General features: G+C 36.1%; 3 protein-coding genes across 6 annotated transcripts; 1 reads left to right on the top strand and 2 right to left on the bottom strand.

Moving 5' to 3' along the window:
* The first annotated feature begins 370 nt into the window (after positions 1–370).
* Positions 371–4,858, top strand: Mgat1 (alpha-1,3-mannosyl-glycoprotein 2-beta-N-acetylglucosaminyltransferase). 2 transcript variants are annotated; one of them, XM_018455520.1, is made up of 13 exons: positions 371–842; positions 956–1,188; positions 1,380–1,462; positions 1,540–1,670; positions 1,731–1,842; positions 1,921–2,093; positions 2,466–2,696; positions 2,848–2,986; positions 3,086–3,314; positions 3,407–3,511; positions 3,670–3,760; positions 3,851–4,021; positions 4,094–4,858. In XM_018455520.1, exons 4-13 carry the CDS (start codon positions 1,563–1,565, stop codon positions 4,205–4,207), a joined length of 1,473 nt encoding a protein of 490 aa, XP_018311022.1. In that variant the 5' UTR covers positions 371–842; positions 956–1,188; positions 1,380–1,462; positions 1,540–1,562; the 3' UTR covers positions 4,208–4,858. The 2 variants fall into 2 exon arrangements, with proteins under 2 accessions (XP_018311022.1, XP_018311023.1); XM_018455521.1 differs by having other exon boundaries at positions 1,383–1,462.
* Positions 4,859–5,000: 142 nt separating this feature from the next.
* Positions 5,001–6,935, bottom strand: ND-19 (NADH dehydrogenase [ubiquinone] 1 alpha subcomplex subunit 8). The gene is made up of 3 exons (XM_018455528.1): positions 6,611–6,935; positions 5,531–5,706; positions 5,001–5,442 (listed from the first exon to the last, which is right to left on the bottom strand). The coding sequence occupies exons 1-3, from the start codon at positions 6,734–6,736 to the stop codon at positions 5,223–5,225; spliced, it is 522 nt and encodes a 173-aa protein (XP_018311030.1). The 5' UTR covers positions 6,737–6,935; the 3' UTR covers positions 5,001–5,222.
* Positions 6,936–7,684: 749 nt separating this feature from the next.
* Positions 7,685–19,778, bottom strand: LOC108727436 (glutathione S-transferase). Of its 3 annotated transcripts, XR_001936847.1 has the most exons (6): positions 19,553–19,607; positions 12,938–13,105; positions 12,253–12,420; positions 10,547–10,689; positions 10,027–10,248; positions 7,685–8,409 (listed from the first exon to the last, which is right to left on the bottom strand). XR_001936847.1 is itself a non-coding variant. In XM_018455568.1 (5 exons), exons 2-5 carry the CDS (start codon positions 13,080–13,082, stop codon positions 10,081–10,083), a joined length of 624 nt encoding a protein of 207 aa, XP_018311070.1. In that variant the 5' UTR covers positions 13,083–13,105; positions 19,553–19,778; the 3' UTR covers positions 9,933–10,080. The 3 variants fall into 3 exon arrangements, 2 of the variants coding, with proteins under 2 accessions (XP_018311070.1, XP_018311069.1); XM_018455568.1 differs by lacking the exon at positions 7,685–8,409 and having other exon boundaries at positions 9,933–10,248; positions 19,553–19,778; XM_018455567.1 differs by lacking the exon at positions 7,685–8,409 and having other exon boundaries at positions 9,933–10,248; positions 12,938–13,098; positions 19,553–19,613.
* Positions 19,779–20,222: the final 444 nt, after the last annotated feature.

A 20,222-nucleotide genomic window follows, 5' to 3' on the forward strand; every position in this document is an offset into this window, starting at 1 on the left:
TAAAATTTATATATTAATATATTTTATTCAAATATTTTTATTTTATTCATATAATATTTTATTTAATGAGTATAAAAAAAATTAAGAGAAGGGGTATTATTTTTTATACTCACTCTCTCTCTCTCTCTCTCTCTTTCTTTCTCGCTTCCTTGTTTAAAAAATGTACATATATGTACTCTTTCCTTGTGAGTCAGATAGGAAATTGTAATAATAACAATTGTTTTTTATTCCATACTAGACGCACTAGAACATTTTTTCTCACTTTAACCTGCTTTAGCCAAATATCAAACATATATACCTATTTCACTTTAAGTTCCAAAAGTGTACACTAGTTCAGTGTAAAAAAACAGATCCCATAATATACATATATGGATTATTACGTCAGCGAAATTTGGTTAAATCGGACGGTGGATGTGGGTGGATGATAGAGGATGATAAGGAACAATGCTATCTCCAGCTATCTCACGCGATCATCACCTTGACGATTATCGCCTTGATGCAATTTGTAATTACCGAGCACCGCCGCTACAGTAGAGCTATCCAGAGTTCTCGCGGTCTCGCTCGTAAGATAAAGATCTCCACGACGTGCATATATGCTGACAGCTGTGAGGGCTGTGAGCAGTGCGGTGTGAACTCATGAGTTGTTCCAGTACTTCCAGTGGTCATCTCGGACCGCTAGTGTGAGCATCGTTGAAATCTTCCGGCTGCTTCTTCCTCGACTCGCCTTCCGGACCGCCGCGTGAGGATGAACCGCGGCGATCTCGCGTAGCACGATCGGACCCCAGCGGATCTTGAGTTTAGTCCACGTGAAAGAGCACCGTGTCATTTCCCATGTCATAATGGTAAGTAACCTGGTGCCGCGTGCTCGCAGAATCTCGCCGACATCTGCCGCGTCCGCAGATTCGTCGTCGTCGTGGAACGTCAACGTCTGCTTCTAAGAACATCCTGTTTTCAGCGCGATTTGCGTACTGTCGTCGTCGTCGTCGTCGTCGATCACCGCTGAAATTACTCTCTCCTGCCTGTAATAACGTAGCCTAGTCCATTATTTATACTGTTGATCAATGTTGATCAACGTGTGATGTAAATAATGCTACTTGCCATGATTCATACGAGCGATATGGAATATGACCCTTCCATATGACTTGTGATTACAAAGGTCTCTGTATCGGGGATATGATTGCTACGTCTGTAAGTAACGCCTCCATGCTACGACAGTGTGCCGGGGATACTAATAGGTCTGTTCTTTTCAACTGAATTTCTTGCATGTTTCCTCCTGGAGTAAAAAAAAAAGAGAAAAATGAACGGCAAGAAGTTCAGCTAGAAAGAACAGGCCTAATGTGTCTTAACAGTCGCGTTTTTCTAACGTTGCAATTTTCTAGAAGAAACGAGACTTGGCTAACACGTTTAGGAATCCATGTGTAATAAATATGTACTGACGTGCACTGCAACGCGTGAAAATCCTGTTAGTATCTGTTTGCTTTATCCTCTACAAGTATATGCTTGGCGTACCTTTTTGTTTATGGTGTATTTTTGTTACAGTTAAGGTGACACTTGGTTTTGTCATGCGGAATAGATCAATCAGTATTATCTTTGGGTCCCTTATCTTATGGGCTGTGGCTACATACTTTTTATTTTTGGATCAGCAATCAGTTGGCAAGGATCAGGATAAGGTGAGCTTATTATGGTATACCATATAGAGAAGTAAGACTGTAATGTATACTTGCCTTTAGGAAAAGGACAAGCTATCAAATCAAATCAGCAGATTAGAGAAACAAGTAAAACAGCAGATAATTATAAACCAGGAACTTCTAGAAGGAATCAACGAGAGCAAACGTCTTAAAAGTAAGATGAGTTTAAGAGTTTATGTATACATACATTTGAGAGAACAGATAAATCAAATATAATCATTTGTCATTTTAGAAGAATATGATAGATTAAATGCCCAGTTGTCAATAGGTGATACGGAGAAAGATAAAAACAAAAAACATGAAGTCAATAAGGATAAGAGTATATTATTGCAAAAAATCGAAAACAAAAATAAATGGAAGATGTCTAAAGATGAACACAGCCCGACACAGGAAGTTGTCTTATCTGTAATATATTTATATTACTATTGCTATAATAAATACTTTTTTCTCTTTCATAAATTCGAAAATCCTTTTTCAGGATTAAAGTATACACATTAATACGTGTTTGTGAGGTGGAGTTTATGCCGAGAATAAAAAACTTTTCTCAAGATTTCAATTTCGAAATTTTTTGTCGTTCTCGGCAAAAACTCCACCTCACAAACACATATTAATGTGTACTCTAATCCTTAGAGAAAGGAAAAGGATTTTCGAATCTGTGAAAGAGAAAAAAATATTTGTTTTACAAAAATTACGATTTAGTCGGTAATACAGACAGCTTTAAGATCCCCTTAATCTCAACTGTTTTCACACATTCTTAATTTTGCAATTTCTCGGTAGACTGAGGCAACACACAGTACTCCTTTGAGACAAAAACTTCCCGATGGATCTCCTATAATAGCTATTTTGGTCGTTTCTTGTAATCGTATTACAGTAGAGCGATGTCTAAACCAATTAATTAAGTTAAGACCTAGTAAAGAACAATTCCCAATAGTTGTATCGCAAGACTGTGATCATCGACAAACTGCTGATGTCATAGCAAAATATGGAAACCAGTTGCTACATATAAAGGTATTACTATACCTTATTGAAAATAATTATATTGCTATGTCTATTATTTAAGAGAGCGTATTCTTGTATTTCTTTCAATTTTAATGAGATTATACTTTCACTTGTATTCTTATGATGGATATATTACAATCTTTATGCTCACATTTTCCAGCAACCTGATCAGTCCGATATTGAAATACCACCTAAAGAAAAGAAATTCAGGGGATACTTCAAAATCGCACGTCACTATAAATGGGCGTTAAATCAAGTATTTCTGAAGCTTGGATATAGTACTGCAATTATAGTTGAAGGTACGATAGGTGTAATCACTATTACATAACGACAAATGCGACACATTTTTACAGGATTGAAGATGTTTAATTTTAAGATTGCTTTTGATTTTTATATAGACGACTTGGACGTCGCTCCAGACTTTTATGAATACTTTCTGGGAACTTATCCCTTACTAGTGAATGATAGCTCTCTATGGTGTGTATCTGCGTGGAATGATAATGGTAAAGCTGGCTTGGTGGACGAACATGCGCCACATTTACTTTATAGGACAGATTTCTTTCCTGGCTTAGGTTGGATGCTCACGCGCGATTTATGGTTAGAGCTTGCACCTAAGTGGCCCAAATCGTAAGCATAATTTTATATTTTACTAATGTGGCTTAATTTATTATCTATCTATAATATTTGCGGTTCTAATAATGACACATCTGTTTATGTAGATACTGGGACGATTGGATAAGGCAGCCGGAACAGCGTAAGAATAGAGCTTGCATCCGCCCGGAAATCTCACGAACCAGAACATTCGGCAAACTTGGAGTCAGCAAGTACTTCTTTTTATCCGTATTTTTTATTTATATGTATATTATATTTACATTAAAAATACTGTAGATAAATGTTATAACTCGAGACTAAGAAAAATAATTAAAAATAAAATAATTTGAGTAAATTAAATCGGCACCAAAATGTGTCTTGTTAATTTTAGCGGCTTATTCTTTGAAAAACATCTGAAGTACATCAAGCTAAATGAACAATTTGTGCCTTTCACCAAGATGAATCTATCCTATTTATTAAAAGTAAGAGAACAAACGTCATACGCAATCATTGTGGCAAATACATATCTACTGAATTCAAAGTATATTTATAATTGTTATGTTTACTTCCAGGATAATTACGATATAGCTTTTGTCAACCAAGTGTATCAATCGACAGTGGTTAGCTATTCCGAATTGAAAAGTGGGAATATTGTTGCCCCTGGTCCAGTACGAATACCATATTATACTCGTCAATCGTTTAAAAATATTACCAAATTGCTTGGTTTAATGGACGATTTCAGAGTAATATATTCTTTTCATTAAGATTCTTGTAATTCATTTTAAATTGTACTATCTCAAAAATGTGTGTTACAGAGCGGTGTACCAAGATCAGGATACCGCGGTGTGGTGACGTTTTTTTATAATGGAAGACGCGTGCATTTAGCACCGAGTGCAAATTGGAGTGGTTACGATATAACATGGAGCTAACACATGATTGTGCTCTATAAAGACTTGTAGATTGCACAATATCGCGTGCATTTCTTTGATTCAACAGATTAGGTAATTCTAACAATTGCGATGAATCAACAGTGAAATCTGTATTTATGTCAGCAGCATACGGCTATGCTCCATAGAATTAAGTAGAAGCCGGTGTTACATTCCTCATCGGTTCCTAATCGGCTTTAAACATGATCTTTCGTAAAGAAATGTGTCACACACATTTATAAGTTTATATACGTGATTTATGCGTAAATGAATTGTCATACATTTACAGTATGTATTATGTATTTTGTATATCTGCGTTTCTAAAGATTACATTCATCGTTTTTTAGTACATATATTTAAATGACTTGCTAAAGCTAATTGTATCTCATGTACATAAAATGCCGTAGTAATATCGATAAAGTAATATTCTTAATTAATTATCACGTATCTTCCGATATCCGAAAACGATAATGTGTTGATATATTTTTGCTCATACTTTAAAAAATTTTGTTATGAAGTCATGTGGAGTATAACAAATGAAGTATATAATTTTTTCGAAGAATTCAATCAAACTCTGCATCTGTATTATTTATCTCACTGTCCACGAGCTATATCCCTTAACTTTGTCCTATGATCTCTTAATCTAAACTGATTTTTAATTTATTTTTACAATACTAAAATATTTTCCAGAGCTACAATTTCCATATATATATATATACACTTATGTTTTAATATATGAATAATTATATGTAGGTTTTATGACATTAAACGTTATGTATAATTAAGGTGGACAAACAAAAAGTATATTTTATATGCTTCATATTTATATTTATACAAGCTGTAACAACAATAATCAAGCAAATTATCACTAAGTTGCTATTAATATGTTTATATTCACAGAACATATATAATTACACTCGTTTCCCTATAATAATCTAGATATCTGATGTATCCTGAATCTTGAAAATATAATTTTTACAGCACGATCAAAGTACTATGGCGATATCTATTGAGAGATTTAGGATTTATACCAGAAGCGATTGGAGTATTTCGATTTCTCACGTGGTACATCGGATGGCAGTCCAGGAGTTGGATCTGGATATGTTATAGACTTTTCTTCCGGCCGTGGCCTCGATGTGTTATGCACTTTAGCCTCGCAAAAATATCCGTAAGGTGGACGTTCTATATTCAAATTCTGACGAACACAATCATCCAAGGCAGCTTGCGTTTTTCGGCATCTAAATAATATTCATATTATTATTTACATCATTATTCCATTAATCAGTATCAGATGAAGAATTAACAATAAAATATAAAATAACATACGGAGCAAATTCCAATGTCCCCGTTGATCTTTCAAGGCAATACATGTAAGCATTAAAATCCTCCAGGCAATGTTTCTTCATCTTTTTAAGAATATCCATTGCGCAAGATGTCACGGCTTTTCCTTCATTGAGACAGCGACGTGGGTCGCGCTCTTCTTGTCTACACAACATAAATTCCTGAAGAAGAAATAAATTCTATTTTGCTTATTTGTGTTAGAAATAAATTTCTTGCGATTAGAAGGCAATTCATGTTTAGTATGTATATCTTCAAAAGTACTAGATTAAAATATATAATTCTTATATTTTTACAAATCTTCATAAGACAAATTAATTGTATTTGTATATCACATTCGTTTTACTCGTCACGCTATGCAAGAGAACAATATAAATGCAACACTATGTTTATATATTGCTATTAAATGGGTTTAATAATATCTGTAGTTATAATTAACGTTTACATTTTATATCAGTAGTATTAACTACTGATATAAAACTACATAAAATGTAAACATTAATTAAATCTGGTTTTATAACTGATGTTATAAAATCCAATTTAATTAGTGTTTATATCATGATATAAGAAGCTTCTTACATCATGATTTGTACGACATTTTATGTCAACAGTTAATAACTATAAGGATGTTATGTTACTGAAACCAATTAATATGATTATAAAACGTAGTCTGTGATTTAATTAAGAGATTAAAGTTGGATTGTTGTCTTTTGATAAATTATAGCTTACTCATTCTTGTCTTCTTTGCTTTTTCTTTTGTCCATTAAATAAATTACCACATAGTTTATTCGAAGGTGGAACGATCAGCTCTAACTTATCTTATAAAGTTTTAATTTACGTGCTGTCTCAGATGAATGCGATTTATTGTTTAATTAGTTAAACATATGTCATTATTTACAGCCAATATTAAAGATATATTATTATTTACAAAGACGTGTATACATGTCATATATCATTACAGGGACTTGGAGTATTATGTAATCCCTCGAAGGGGAACGGCTCGATGCATAATGAGCAGTGTAGGAAATCAGCGAGATTATTCGGCTATCAAATGAAGTTGCAACTCACATTGTTATACCATTCACAACCCTTGCCGATATAAACGGACGCGGTTTGCAGCACCGGCCAGCTGACGTTCGCCTCCTGAACGGTTAGCTCACTTTCCTCGGGCAGTACCGTCTTCGCTGTCGCCATGTTTTCTTTACAGCAGCACTCCGTCGGGACAATTTGTCATTTGCGATCGGGATCACTGATCACGAGAAACGCCTCAGCGCGAAACCTCCCAGTGATTTTAACGCAAAGTTGTAAAGCAAGTTGTGTACATATGCGCGATGAAACCTGACGGGAACCTAACCTCAACGATGACCTTCGATTGCGAATTCTCGTCTTATCGATGTCGCAGCGTCATTCGATTCGAGATGTCGATTTCACGACTTCTCGAGTCGATGTTAAAAAAAAATGGAGCGGACACTGCGTGTACGAACGCGAAATTATGGAATATCGCGTAAGAAAATGTATTACTGAACAATTGTTTAACACCGAAATTTTGTGTTAAACAAAGATTATATACAATAATCTCTAACTCATTTTATTCATTTTTTGTTTCAGATTTCTTTGTAATTAGTGGCGGTCGGATAATCATCAATCGATCTAAATCTTCTTGAGACAAAAAATGGATTACTTATGAATGAATCACTTTTTTTTATAGAAGTATATAATATGAACGCGGAAATATGAAATATTGCGTAAGAAAAATTGTATTACTGAAGAATCTTGAATATTACAATTTTAATTAAATTAAGTAAAAAATATACAATAACTCCAATCTGATTTTTATTTCATATTTTCATATAAATGTCAATCTCAATTTGTAAATGTCAATTTCATGTCAATCTCAATTTTTATTTCACATTTTCATGTAATTATAAGAATATAGGTAATCGATCCAAACTTCGAAACAAAAAGAAAATAGAAATGCATGTATAAATGCGAAAATATAGAATATATCGCATAAGAAATTTTATTACTGAAGAATTCTCGAATATTATAATTTTAATCAAATTAAGTAAAGAATATGCAATAATTCTCTTTACTAATTTCTGTTCCAGATTTCTTTGTGATTATTGATCGATTACCGCAACCGCTCTGAATCTTAAAACAAAATAATTCAATCGCGAGAAAAATAAATGGACTTTGATACAAACATATTTCATGATTCAGTCAAGTGGTAAGTGCATGCACATAAATTTTGCATATTTTTTATACTTTATGAATGAGGTGTTATTGATATTAATATATGCATTGAGATCAATTGGACTCTTAATTGTTTGCATCACATTATTATTATCAGTCATACTGCTCCTTATGTAATCGCAATAACATTTATATTACATCATTTGTAATCTCAACACTTAATAGTACACTTAACATTACATATATGTATAACGTCGCAACATATACATTACAACTCATGCAGCCAGTTCTCTCTCCTAAAGTCCTCGTTTGATAATTACAATTGACTATATCGCCGTACCTGTGGGCACGTCTTTAAGCGCTGACGAAAGAACAAAGCTTTTTATCATCTTCATATATCGTAGCACATTAAAAAGTCTACGCATTATTTCCGCTGCTCCCGTTCTAATGGCAAGATATATTTTACAAGCGCATCTTCTCGTTTATTATCTCGTTCAAACACGATGATCTTATGAAGAGTACATCGAGCTAGATCTTATGTAGTACATTTATAAAGATACCGTCTTATTGATAAAAGCATGACGATGTTTACAAATTACCTTTAAATCTTCGTTGCAATCAATCTTATTGACTGCAGTCTATTTTGTTGCATTTCTTGCATTTTCCTTTGCTGGCTGCAAAATTTTGTACATAAAATACGCATGTAGAATTGTATGCATTTACAACGCTATGTTCATTAGTTCAATGCATCTTCTTGCTCTTCGTACATTTTATATTACCCTGTGTATTACAACCGCGTTCAACTCTGACTGGGCATATTTCGTGCAAAACAAGTAGGGATGATATTCTATAAATTAAGTATCGAGATCTTGTGTAAGCGAGACCACAATATTGGTTGCGTTCAGCAGAAAAAGCAGCTTTGAAACTGTTGTAAAATCCTTGAATATGATTGGTTTATACATTTAGATCCAATGAGGAACTAAGAACAAGACTAATCGTATTAGAGAATTTTATAACAGCTGCAAAGCTGCTTTTTCTGTTGGACGCAGCCAATGGCTGCGTCCAGCAAAGAAAACTAATCAGTTAGCGCTTAGTGATTCTTTAATATGATTGGTTCTTGCCTTTAGTTCTTCACTGAATCTAAGTATAGGAACCAATTATACTGAAGAATCACTAAGCGCTAACTGATTAGTTTTCTCTGCTGAACACAGCCATTATCTCAACCGCTAATATTATCAGTGTAACGGTGTAAAAATGGATTTGAACAAACACAGACCCAGACATGAACAAACACAAACGAATGACTTGTTATTTCTGGTGAAAATGAAGATTGGAGTGTGAGAACGTAAAAGGTGAATAACAGAAACATAAACGAAGCTTCTGGAAGCGAAAATTGAGACCACGAAACATAAAAGAAGCGTAAATGCCTTTTTTACGTTTCGTTGTCTCAATTTTCGCCTCCTAGAAGCTTCTGTTACTCTCTTCTTACACATTCGATTTTTTATTTTCGCCAGGGATGTCGCTGACACCGTCTTTATTGAAGCGAGTAGTTCATTTACGCTTGCTCATTCGGCTTGGATCTGTCTTAATAAAAAGAAATTACGAAATATGAGACATCCGGGATACCACACTTGTCGCACTTCTCGTTGTTTTTTTTTTTTTAATGATAGCAACAGAAGTCGCATTGTAACAATGTATCACTCACGCCATACTACGCGACGCGCGATAAATGAACACATTGACCAAGCTTCATTTGACCCTAGACATCCATTCGACAGTAATCTTACGCACATTATTCATGTAATTTGCTAGCGAAAACGAGTGTCGTAAACGATTGGGGATCGATCAACGATATGTAAGTTCGTGTAACTCGCACATGGGACTAAATTAATCTGATTGAGGTCAAAACGATGGCGCTCTCTTTTTTTTTTGTAGTAACAATAAGCGAAATCGTGCATTTCTTCTGCCGTATAATATTGTCATTTTTAAAATAAATGTATATTTACAAAAAATATTACGACAAACCGAATAATTTCATATTCAATATCGAAATTAAAAAGATCTGGAGAACTTAATTAAAAAAATACTCATTAAATTTAGAGAAATTTTTTTCAAATATAAATAGCTCAAATAAAGTGCGCTCCACACAACACGGTTTTCGAAGAAATTTCCTTTCCTAGAACTGTGTTGTGTGGAAATGGATGCAAAGCGCATCGTGTATCACGCCGCGATTAATATCGATCGCCGTTACAGCGATGCAGGATAGTGAGCTGCAAGTGTCAGATATGTACTTGTTTATGATACCGTCGATGTTGCCTTCCGGTTTCCGTCGTTGAATCGACATTTCAAAACTCTGAATGAGGTCGCCGTGACAGCCAGTCGGCGATCGCTGAAATTTCATGTACCCGTTTCTTCAAGCCACGTAACGCCGGATAATTCTCTAAGGCAGTCGCGCCGAAAATGTTCTCAAAGTTCTCCAACGCCACGGTGAACACGAAGTCCGCCCACGTGGTCTGCAAAGCAACGGGTAATTTATCATCGAAACGGAATTTTTTTTTATTTATCGTGATACCACATACATAAAGAACTGTTTTAATTAAAAGTTCTGGATACGCGATACTCGACGTCCGTGCAATGCGTTCGAGCTCCTATATCACTATTCAATTTAAACGACGAGAGCGTCGATGGCAAATATAATATTTTATTTTCACTCATTTTATATTTTTCTGTACATAATTTAGTTTGCTTTAATTTATACTTAATTAAACAGACTCCCATAAAGGCAAAATCGTTAGAGAGGTTTCCCTTTACCATAGAACCGACTGCGTAACCGCCATTCTCAGCAACAGTTTGCTCGAACTTATTCAGGTAGAACGGTATAGTTTCCTTCAGAAGCTTCGCCTTCTTCTCCTCCTTCTTAAAGTGATCCTCCTCTGTGCGATATTGAAAGATAACTGGAAAGTAAATCGTGCGCGAGTTTTAACGGTTCATCCCCTTGTGCAATTATTGTAAAGTATGTTATTATTTACGCTCTGTAAATATCCAGGTACTCTCAAAGGCTGTTTGTTGAACGATCGAATAGATTTAAGTTCCTGAATTCCCGATACTAGAAGGTCTCATTAAGCGTCTAATTAGAAAGCGTCGTGCGCATTGTTATTCAGGGATTACGTCGGCGGTGATCTAATTGCGGTACAACGCACCACGTGAGATTTCGCGAGAACGCTTTTCCGGAGCGATAGCCGTCCGCTCGATTATGTGACGACCTCGGGTAGCTTGGAAATATAGGTCGCGCGAGATCGCGCGTGTCTTTCAGAAAAGCGAAAAGCGGAACTACTTTCGCGCCCGTCATTGGGCCGCCATCCCGGAGTTTTCCCGGAAATTTATGTCGAGCGTCGCGCACTTTTTCTTTCTATCTCCGTGATAGCATCTCCAGGAGCATCTTCGATGGACCGTTTCGTTTTCGACGGCGCAATCTTCCACGTCTCTGCGGATTCAGGAGCTCGAGTATCATTGATCGAAGATATCGATCGACGCTCGAACTTGCAAACTTGACGGGACTTGATTAAGACTGTTTTCCTTTTAGGAGACACAATCGACGTGAGTGTCGTTCTATTTTTTTCTATGTTATTTATTGAAGAAGGATAGAACAACGTTTGTCTCGATTCTCTGTGGTTCCTATTCTGTAACTCTTCTCTTAATAGTAATAATATCATTATATTGTCTTTGCGCAGCTTTTTTTATTATGATTAAAACTTGTGCAATGACAATGTAATGCTATAGTATTACTGTTATGAATGTTTTCTAGCAAAATATAGTGTGAGGAATTATAGAATCTTGCATAACGCAAAACACATAATGCATGAGAAAATGAATCAATCAGAATTCTTCATTTCCTTCCTTTCCATGAAATAAGAGACTCTGATTGATTGATTTTCTTATATTTTATTATGCAAAGTCTGTACTCCGGCCTTAATACAGTAATCGTTTTATCTCTGTTTTACTGATAAACAACAAGGATTTAATTGGTGCTTTCCAAAAGACTCAGTGTAACACAATGACCATTTCATCTTTGTTTAACATTGTTGTCAAACAACAGGGGTGTAATGACACACTGTGTTACACTGTGTCGTCTGTGTCTCTTGCTGGAAAGTTCCTAAAACAGGAGTCTAATTGTAGGAGTTTTCCAACAAGGACACAGTGTAACACAGTAAATAATTATATCCTTGTTGTGTGTCAACATTAAACAAGGATAAAATGATTCACTACGTTACACTGTGTTCTTGTTGGAAAGCGTCCTGTAAATCTTTTAAAAGAAAAAACGTCGCGCGATGAGAACGATTCGGAACCTTCGTCGTGGTTGATAGTGATCCTCTGCAAAAACGAGAAATCGCGACTGGAGATAGACTCGTGACCGAAAAGGACTATCGATTCGGGTCGAGGTTGAGAGAGAGAGAGAGAGGGTTGTAAGCGGCTTTTCGGGACCGTTGTGAACTGCACCGGGCATATGTATCACTTACATTGTTTCAAGTCTCCCAAGGTATCGACCAGCACGTCGCACAGCATCGATTCCCATTCGTCCTTGCCCGCGAGATTGTGCTCACGGGCCAGGTAACGCGCCACGGCGTTGCTTTGCGCTATCGGCTTGCCGTCTATCTCCAGAACTGGCAGCATCCCGTAAGGCATCGCTGTGAACAAGAGAAAGCAATCGGCGGGTCGTGTTTAAGCGCAAGCTTAAGTGGCAGCTAAGGATTCGAAACAATTTGTCTTCACTCGAGTTATCGATAAGAATGTTACCGTACACTGAAAAAAATGCATGTAATTTTACATGGAAATTACATGTCTATGACGGAACATTACCTAAATATGATTAGAAATTTACAATTTCCAGTAAATTTCTAATCATATTTATGTAATTTAAGTAATTTTTCAGTCATGAACATGTAATTTCCATGTAAAATTACATGCATTTTTTTCAGTGAACACCTTCATTTTCAGTGAACATTAATTTTAAGTTATTAGAATTATTTCGTGTTTGTTAGTGTCGTATTCTTTTGTCCTATTTATGTTCACAACGTTAATTTTTAATTATAACCGAAAGTGAGAATTGAATCTCTGTGTGAAGTTTTATTTAAGTTTATTAGAATTCGTAATGCAACAAATTTACATATTGCAAGTTATTTTAATTTGACTTCTGGCACTTACACTTTTTAAGCTCAGGCCAGCGATCGTTGGAGATCCTTTCGTCGATATAGTCGATGCCCACATAAGCGAATATGTAGCGAATATGCTCGGCACGACCTCGTGCATTGAAGTAGATCAATTTGTACTTCGGCTGTTCCTCAGCCATCTTTCTTACTCGCGATCTGGAAACTTTTGAAGGTATCAGAGAAGTTATAAGTTCAATTTCAAGCTAATTACCGTCGTTAAACTACTTTTAAGAAAGTGAGTAGAAATAGCCTCCATATGGTCAGACAGGGCCAATGAAATTCATAGAATAAGATGACATTCGACATTAATAAAAAGTATTGCAATTTCATTTTCAGGAAATTTTAGTTGCGCAATTATTCTGCGATATTATTTCATACATTTCTTTGAAACTTTCTTCCGAGAATATTTGAAGTTGTATAGACAAAAAGAACGATTTTGCTGAGGTATCTAAAAATTTTGTTAAATGCAACTATGAAAACTTTGTTGGACCATTAAAATAATTGAGTAGAATACTCAAGCATAATGAGTACACTGTTAAATTTATGTGTTAAATTATAATTAATTTATGAATTATTTTTAAACATTTCTATATCGCCACTACGTCTACTCAATATTTTATAATTTAATTCAAACGATTGAATTAAACAATTTAACGAAAATGTACTAAATTTGCTTCAAATTTAATTAATTATTTATACTAACTACAAGACGTTATTTACTTTAAAACTAATCACACATAGAAAGAACGAATTTGCTGAAGTATCTAAAAATTTAGGTAAATACAAATTTGAAAATAATTTTGTTAAACCATCAAAATAACGATGTATAAAATTCAAGAATAAGAAGCAATGCTACTTTGATATCTGACAAAAGTTTTGACATTCGAGCGCCCTACATAATTATTTTGATAGTCCAACAAAATTATTTTCAGATCTAACTTTGGTATTTTCAGATCTGTATCTATACCTAAACTTTTAGATACTTCAACAAAACCGTTATTTTCGTGCAGAAATGGATTGATTTATATTCTGACACATATAAAAGTTAAAAATAATACAATGTTATATTCAATACAAGAGATTGGGCTATCATTGCGTCTTTGATATCTAACAATGCAAAAAATTTTCACATTCGAGCAACCAACTTGGACGACCTACATAATTATTTTGATGATCTAACAAAATTATTTTCATATTTGTATCTAGCTAAACTTTTAGATATTTTTAATTATTTTTAGATATTTTTAAACCGTTCTAAATTATATATAAATCATATAAATCATTCATAAATTAGATATTTTTAAATCGTTCTTTCCACGAAAATAAAGATAAAAATAATTCCTTGAGAGACAGTTTTGTGTGCTTGGCTAGTTTTTGTTTCAACCTTTACCGCATCCAAACGAAGACGTTCTATCTTTGTGGACGATCTACGTGATAATTCACGGTATCGCTTATAGATCCCGACTCTACTTTGAAGATACTATATGATCTATCTAGAGTATCTCCACTGTGGGTGGTCGACTTGTTTCGGGAAGTAACGATAGGGTTGCATGGTTACGTGCGTGTGAACGGTGGGGTTTTATCAAATTTCGGGGATCGGAGACCGGAATAGATAAGCCGCGGCATAACTGGCAAACGCGAGCTTACTTCCTGAGTTTCCTTCACAAATCGCGGGATTTCGTGCGTCATCCGTATATGCATTGTACCTATATGATATTGAATATCTATATACGCGACGATGTGTACATTTTGCGAGCACGCGCGCGCGATCTAAACTAAACGTTATTGACCCACCCCGCTGTTATGTGTGTACGTGTTTATATTTCGCATATCAATCACTTCGCATCCCAGTTTCTATCCCCAAAGTTCGATCGTTCCCATTATTACCTCCGTTATAATCACAGCCGCCGGGTATCATTGGCGCAATTATTTGCAGGTCGAATCCAAATTGGGGTAAATTACGTAATTTAACTTATACTTTGAGCGCAATCAAAGCCATATGCCGGTATTCATAGTCAGTTTTTATATTCAAAATCATCTTAAGTTCAGCCTTGAGGTGTCACGAACTAATCAGAGGGCCGTATTAGCGTCTTAAGACAATACTTAAGACAGTCTGGAAATAAGAACCGACTATATATGAATACCAGTCGTAGAACATGGACTCTGCCAGCCATATCTAAATATTGTGTCAAACGTGATCAACAAAAATGAGAGAGAAAGAGCACGAAGGCAGCCAGTTCTCCTTTTCTTTCTAAGATATTGTGATTGGTTGAATAGAAAGAGATAGAGAGATCATCTTTGCGTCCTATTTCTCTCATTTTATCGATCAATTTTTCATACGAATGGCGCAGTCTATGCTCTATATGTCTTTAGACGCAATACACGATCCCAAAGTAACGCTTCATAATTCATGTTACTCGTAAGTCGACGAGGTTCTCGCCGACTTGAGACGGATCGTTGGGTAAACCGGCGGTTTTGCGTGTTAACGAACTCGAAATGAGAAAACTTCGCAAGAGTTTGTCGGCCACGCGGCGACGATGTACCTCCGGTTTATATCTTTGGAAAGAAGTCTTCTTTGATGATAATTATTTGATAATTTCACTTTAATCACGTCTATTATTTTTATCTCACAGCGGAGAATTATTCCTCCCGATGAAATTAATTTCTGAATCATTTTGAGTGGAGAACTGCAAATTGTGTTCTTAAGAGAAGTTCAAACTAGCATCAATTTATTCAAACTAACATCGTTGTTATCATGGAAACAAAATATTATTCAGCAAAAGCGAGGATATTCAATTAAAGTTGTTCCTTTCGAGGACGTGTTCTCTTACGGTTCGGAAATTGCTTCTGATCCGATTACTTTCAATCATAGGGAAAGCCATTCGAAAGCAAAGGTTTCATTTCTTACGCGCGGAAATCGTTCATGCGACCGTATAAACGTGTAAAAAAAATGTTCGCAGGAAATTACAGGCAATTAGATATCAAGGATCTCTAAGATAAGAACATTGAATATAGATTATAAAAGGGGGCTTTGATAAGTTCCGTTTGATTTGATTAATTTCGTTTTCCAGAATTCGGCCATTTAATTTCGTTTCTATATCCTCTGTCGAAATAAATGGGCATGACCCAATTTCAACTCTTAACAACAACAACCGTGACCCTAGAGGGGAGGATTTTAAAGAATGGGTCCATCTAATTAACACGTATTGGTGTTAATTTACAATCCCTAAAACCGGAGAGATTTGTATATGACGGTATGATGTGTTTATTGATTATCGCTTGTGGAATGCTTGGTGTCCGACGGTTTCCACCCTCCGATCGAGAGGGACACGTGACGAGGAACGTTGTTGCGTGAGGTGTGCAACGTGTCCATTGCAGAGAGCGGATACAATCCACCGCATTAATTCGACGGATGCAGGCGCATTTGAATGTGTGCGAATCGAATGGATGTAATCTATACAGTGCGATTGAATTCTACGTCTACTATCTGACTTTGTCCTCAATTAATATTCGCTTTTGTTTTCTCTTTCCTCTTCCCGTCAGAGCTTGGAATAATCAGTTTTTTCTTTTGCTGAAGAGACGTAAGAACGTTTGTTGTGATAAAAATATCGCCCAATATGCAGTTATTTCTCATCGTTATGACAAGTGATGATGAGTTAAGGGCTTATCCGGACAAACTTGCATAGCTGCATACTCTCTAAATTCTCTGGAGGGAATCTCACTCTAAACCAGTCTTGACAAAGAGTCTCAATTTGTGGCTCAATATTTAATATTTAAGAGAGAGAGATTTCTTCTAAAAAGTTTTAGAGAGTATAGATTATGGGACAGAAAGAAACTTAACCAGTAAGACATAAGCAGTAAACAAATTAACATTTTGGATTTGCCACAGCAACTTACGTTACTGCCTTATGTCTCTATTGTGATTGGTCGAGTATAGTTTAAATTTTATCTTAAAGTTTTTTATGTATTTATAGCCTTAATATATAAAGCAAGAAAAAATTAACCAATCACGCATGTAGCATGAAGAACATAAGCACTATCCTTATATGAGACACTTAATCATGGAATATCTATATTTTTTTTGCGTAAATCTGGAATGATGTTTAAACCAATTAAAAGTAGTCATATAAATTACATGTTGTATATTATTGATTGTTCTACAATTTATTAGTATTGATGATTATTATAGGTTTACTCAATATTACTTAATACTTTTTAAAACATGTAAGGTGAAATTAGAAAAATAGGTATGGATCCTCGATTAGTAAAAAAAATTACTGCGTATTATTTCTTCGTTTTTGGAGTGTAAAAATCGTCCCAAGTGACTATTCCTAGGTTAATCGCTTAATTTTATGTATATACATTGTGCAGCCATTCAAGTCTTGATAGGCCCTAAGGAATCGATATCACACTCTAATTCGCAGACATTCGCAGACGTCAACCCCATTGGGATCGAACTGGTTTTTACCAACAGCGCTGTTCGGATTTGGCCGCGATAGCCGACGATTTAACGCAGTAACATGTGCGAACAGACAGTTCGAGTCGAACGTCGACGTAGGTCGCGCCGATAGTCGAACCCTGGTAACCATATTTGACGTAAAATCAATGGCCCCGTATCTGCGAAAACATTAATTCGGTTCGTGGGCGGACAGCTGGAAGGATATAAGATATAAAGGCTGAAATAGTATTAATGTTGACATTACGCTGGCATTCTCGACGGGACCGTTCTTGCTTCCTCGCGCGGCAGAAGTTCGCCCTGGCGAATTCATTAACCATGCCAGGCCATTTCGACGCGGACGTTTCGAGTTTCGGATGAAAGCGAGATTATGAAAAGCCTTCCGCGAAATTATCTCGACGGGAAAATCGATTCTGGTACGGTTCCTTCCTCTTTTGAAACTCCATCTCTTCGGCTTTATCCGGAAGAGAATCATTTAACAATATTCACAGGAAAATCTGACGAAAGAAAAGCAATTCCACTTCGATGCTTTTTGTACCACCACGACACTCGACGAGATACGAGCGCGATCCGTATATCGATACTTTTGCGAATCGAAAACGTTCTGTTGTATTTTTCACCTCGTGTTATTTCGCCCGTGTCTTTGCGATCCTTTTAGTTTATTAAAAAACACAATCATATAACAGTCTGTAAATAAACGTCCGACGCTAAGACCGCTCCTCGTATTATTATACCTGTATCCTGTGACAGCAGAGACAGCGCATATAATTCGAATTTCTTCTGAGAACTCGAGTATTTAGATTCGCATCGTCTCCCGTTTTTCTTTCTGCTCCCGAGTGGAATGATTAATCTTCTTTCCGAGTCGCGCCAATTTTTTTCCCAAAGGAAAATAAATTTAGAGTTCGTTGAAGGATTTGTCATTAAATCAGCTTCCTGGAACATTCCGTATTTGTTGGATATACACATATTTTCATATTGTCGTACTCGACATTGTGCGATATTAGTATTGTCGAGAGCAATGAATCTCGTTGTCTACAATTCGCAATTTCCTGGGAGATACGGCATCGTTGAAAGAATGATGTAAGTAGTAAAAAGTATTTTTCTCATTTTCTCGAATCCTCCGCCTGAGAAGCGTAAATTAATGTTCGCGAGGTACGTTTGTTCTCATTTCCAAGGATCGCCGATATGTATCTGCGATATTCTTTCAAGACACGAAACGACGATCGTTTATTGTGATTCCCACACAAATAGTACTTTTGCGAAGTACTTGGCCCTTTCAGGAAAGTACGGTCCTCTTGATATCGTGATCGTTAGTCCGTTGGCTAAACGCCAAATTCAATATTGGGAATATGAAGACTCGAGAGAAAAGATACTCCATGATACTTCTTTGCCACATTTATCATCTTCGCAACACAACGAGCTTTTTATTATTCTCAAGATTGAATTAAGTTTCTCGAGAACTTGAAACCAAAATTATAACGCGTAAAAGAAATTTTCTTTTGCGAACGTTTAACGTCGGGGAAAAGATAGATTGAGCGAAATAAAAGAAACTGCATGATGTACATTTGCACGTACATGCGAAAGGATTGAATAAACAATGAGATATGAATATGTATCGTGGGATTTTAGTTCTATCTGAAAATTTTATATTCCGTGTACGAAGGGACGTGAGATGTGTGCGTGATAAATTTATGAACTTATTGATCCATAAAGTTATCAAGTTAATTGGAATTTGAAACTGTACAGAAGCTGAACATAGAAATCGACTGAAATTAAAAACTATATAGAAAATAATAAATTTATTAATTTTGTAATTAAGAAAGATAACTATTATTTAATAATGTAAAAGATATTACGATATATAATTAATTCTTTATATTTACATATCTCATTAATTGCATTAACAGATATATTTATTTATACTGAAATATAATTGACGCCTTTTGCAGATCTACTTGTGTTAAGAATTGCGCGTCAAATAGAGCACGTAAAAACGAAATAAACTCACTACATGTGATGAACTATAATACAACATGACGAACCGTTTACATTACCGTGATTTTTTTTTATTTTAGGTGCGGCGTGTATACAAATAGACGCCTCAGGAATTACGTCGAGTCACTCGATAATCGGGTCGACGAATTTCAAACTCACCCCGGCGCCCTCGTACGATCCCGCTACCGTCCCGAACAAAGTGCACTCGTGCGCCGAACACGGGACCGCGACTGAACCCGTCGCGTCGTACGGATGGGATCCTGCGCGGCGGGCGGAGGACCACCGGTTTCCTTCGGCACCACTTGCGCTCTGCTTCGTGCTTGGGCACCACCACGAGTTTCAGGCTCCGACGAGCACGATGCGCAACCTCAGAAAATTTGTACCACCCGCCAGATTCTCCATCCTCTTCCCGAGCTGCACGGGGGGTGGCTCGAAAGCTCAGGCCATCCTTGGACTCGTCGAACGGATGAATTTTATGGTGGGAATTTCGTCCGCGCAAATTCGATCGGGAAAAGTGTGTCAAAATTGACACATTCGACAGCCCTTGTCGGATGCAGGTAAGTCTGTTTTCCGAAGTGGACGCGCGGAAGCATCGCACGATTTCGGTTCTCTTATTCAGTGAAACTTGTGGCTTTATAGTCAGACGCGCTGGCAAAATTGCGGCATAATGTAGTGTGAATAGTACTAAGGATTCGCAAATTGAATTCAGAGATACGTCGTAACTTGTTTTTTAAAGTTAAACGCGCGTCGGAGAAAATGAATATCTACATACACTAGAAAAAAAATTTATGAAAAGTTAATATATATTTTTTAGTACTAAGTAAACTTT

This window comes from Mycetomoellerius zeteki, unplaced genomic scaffold (assembly GCF_001594055.1).
Source record: "Mycetomoellerius zeteki isolate Tzet28-1 unplaced genomic scaffold, Tzet1.0 scaffold49, whole genome shotgun sequence".
Taxonomy (NCBI): Eukaryota; Metazoa; Arthropoda; class Insecta; order Hymenoptera; family Formicidae; genus Mycetomoellerius; species Mycetomoellerius zeteki.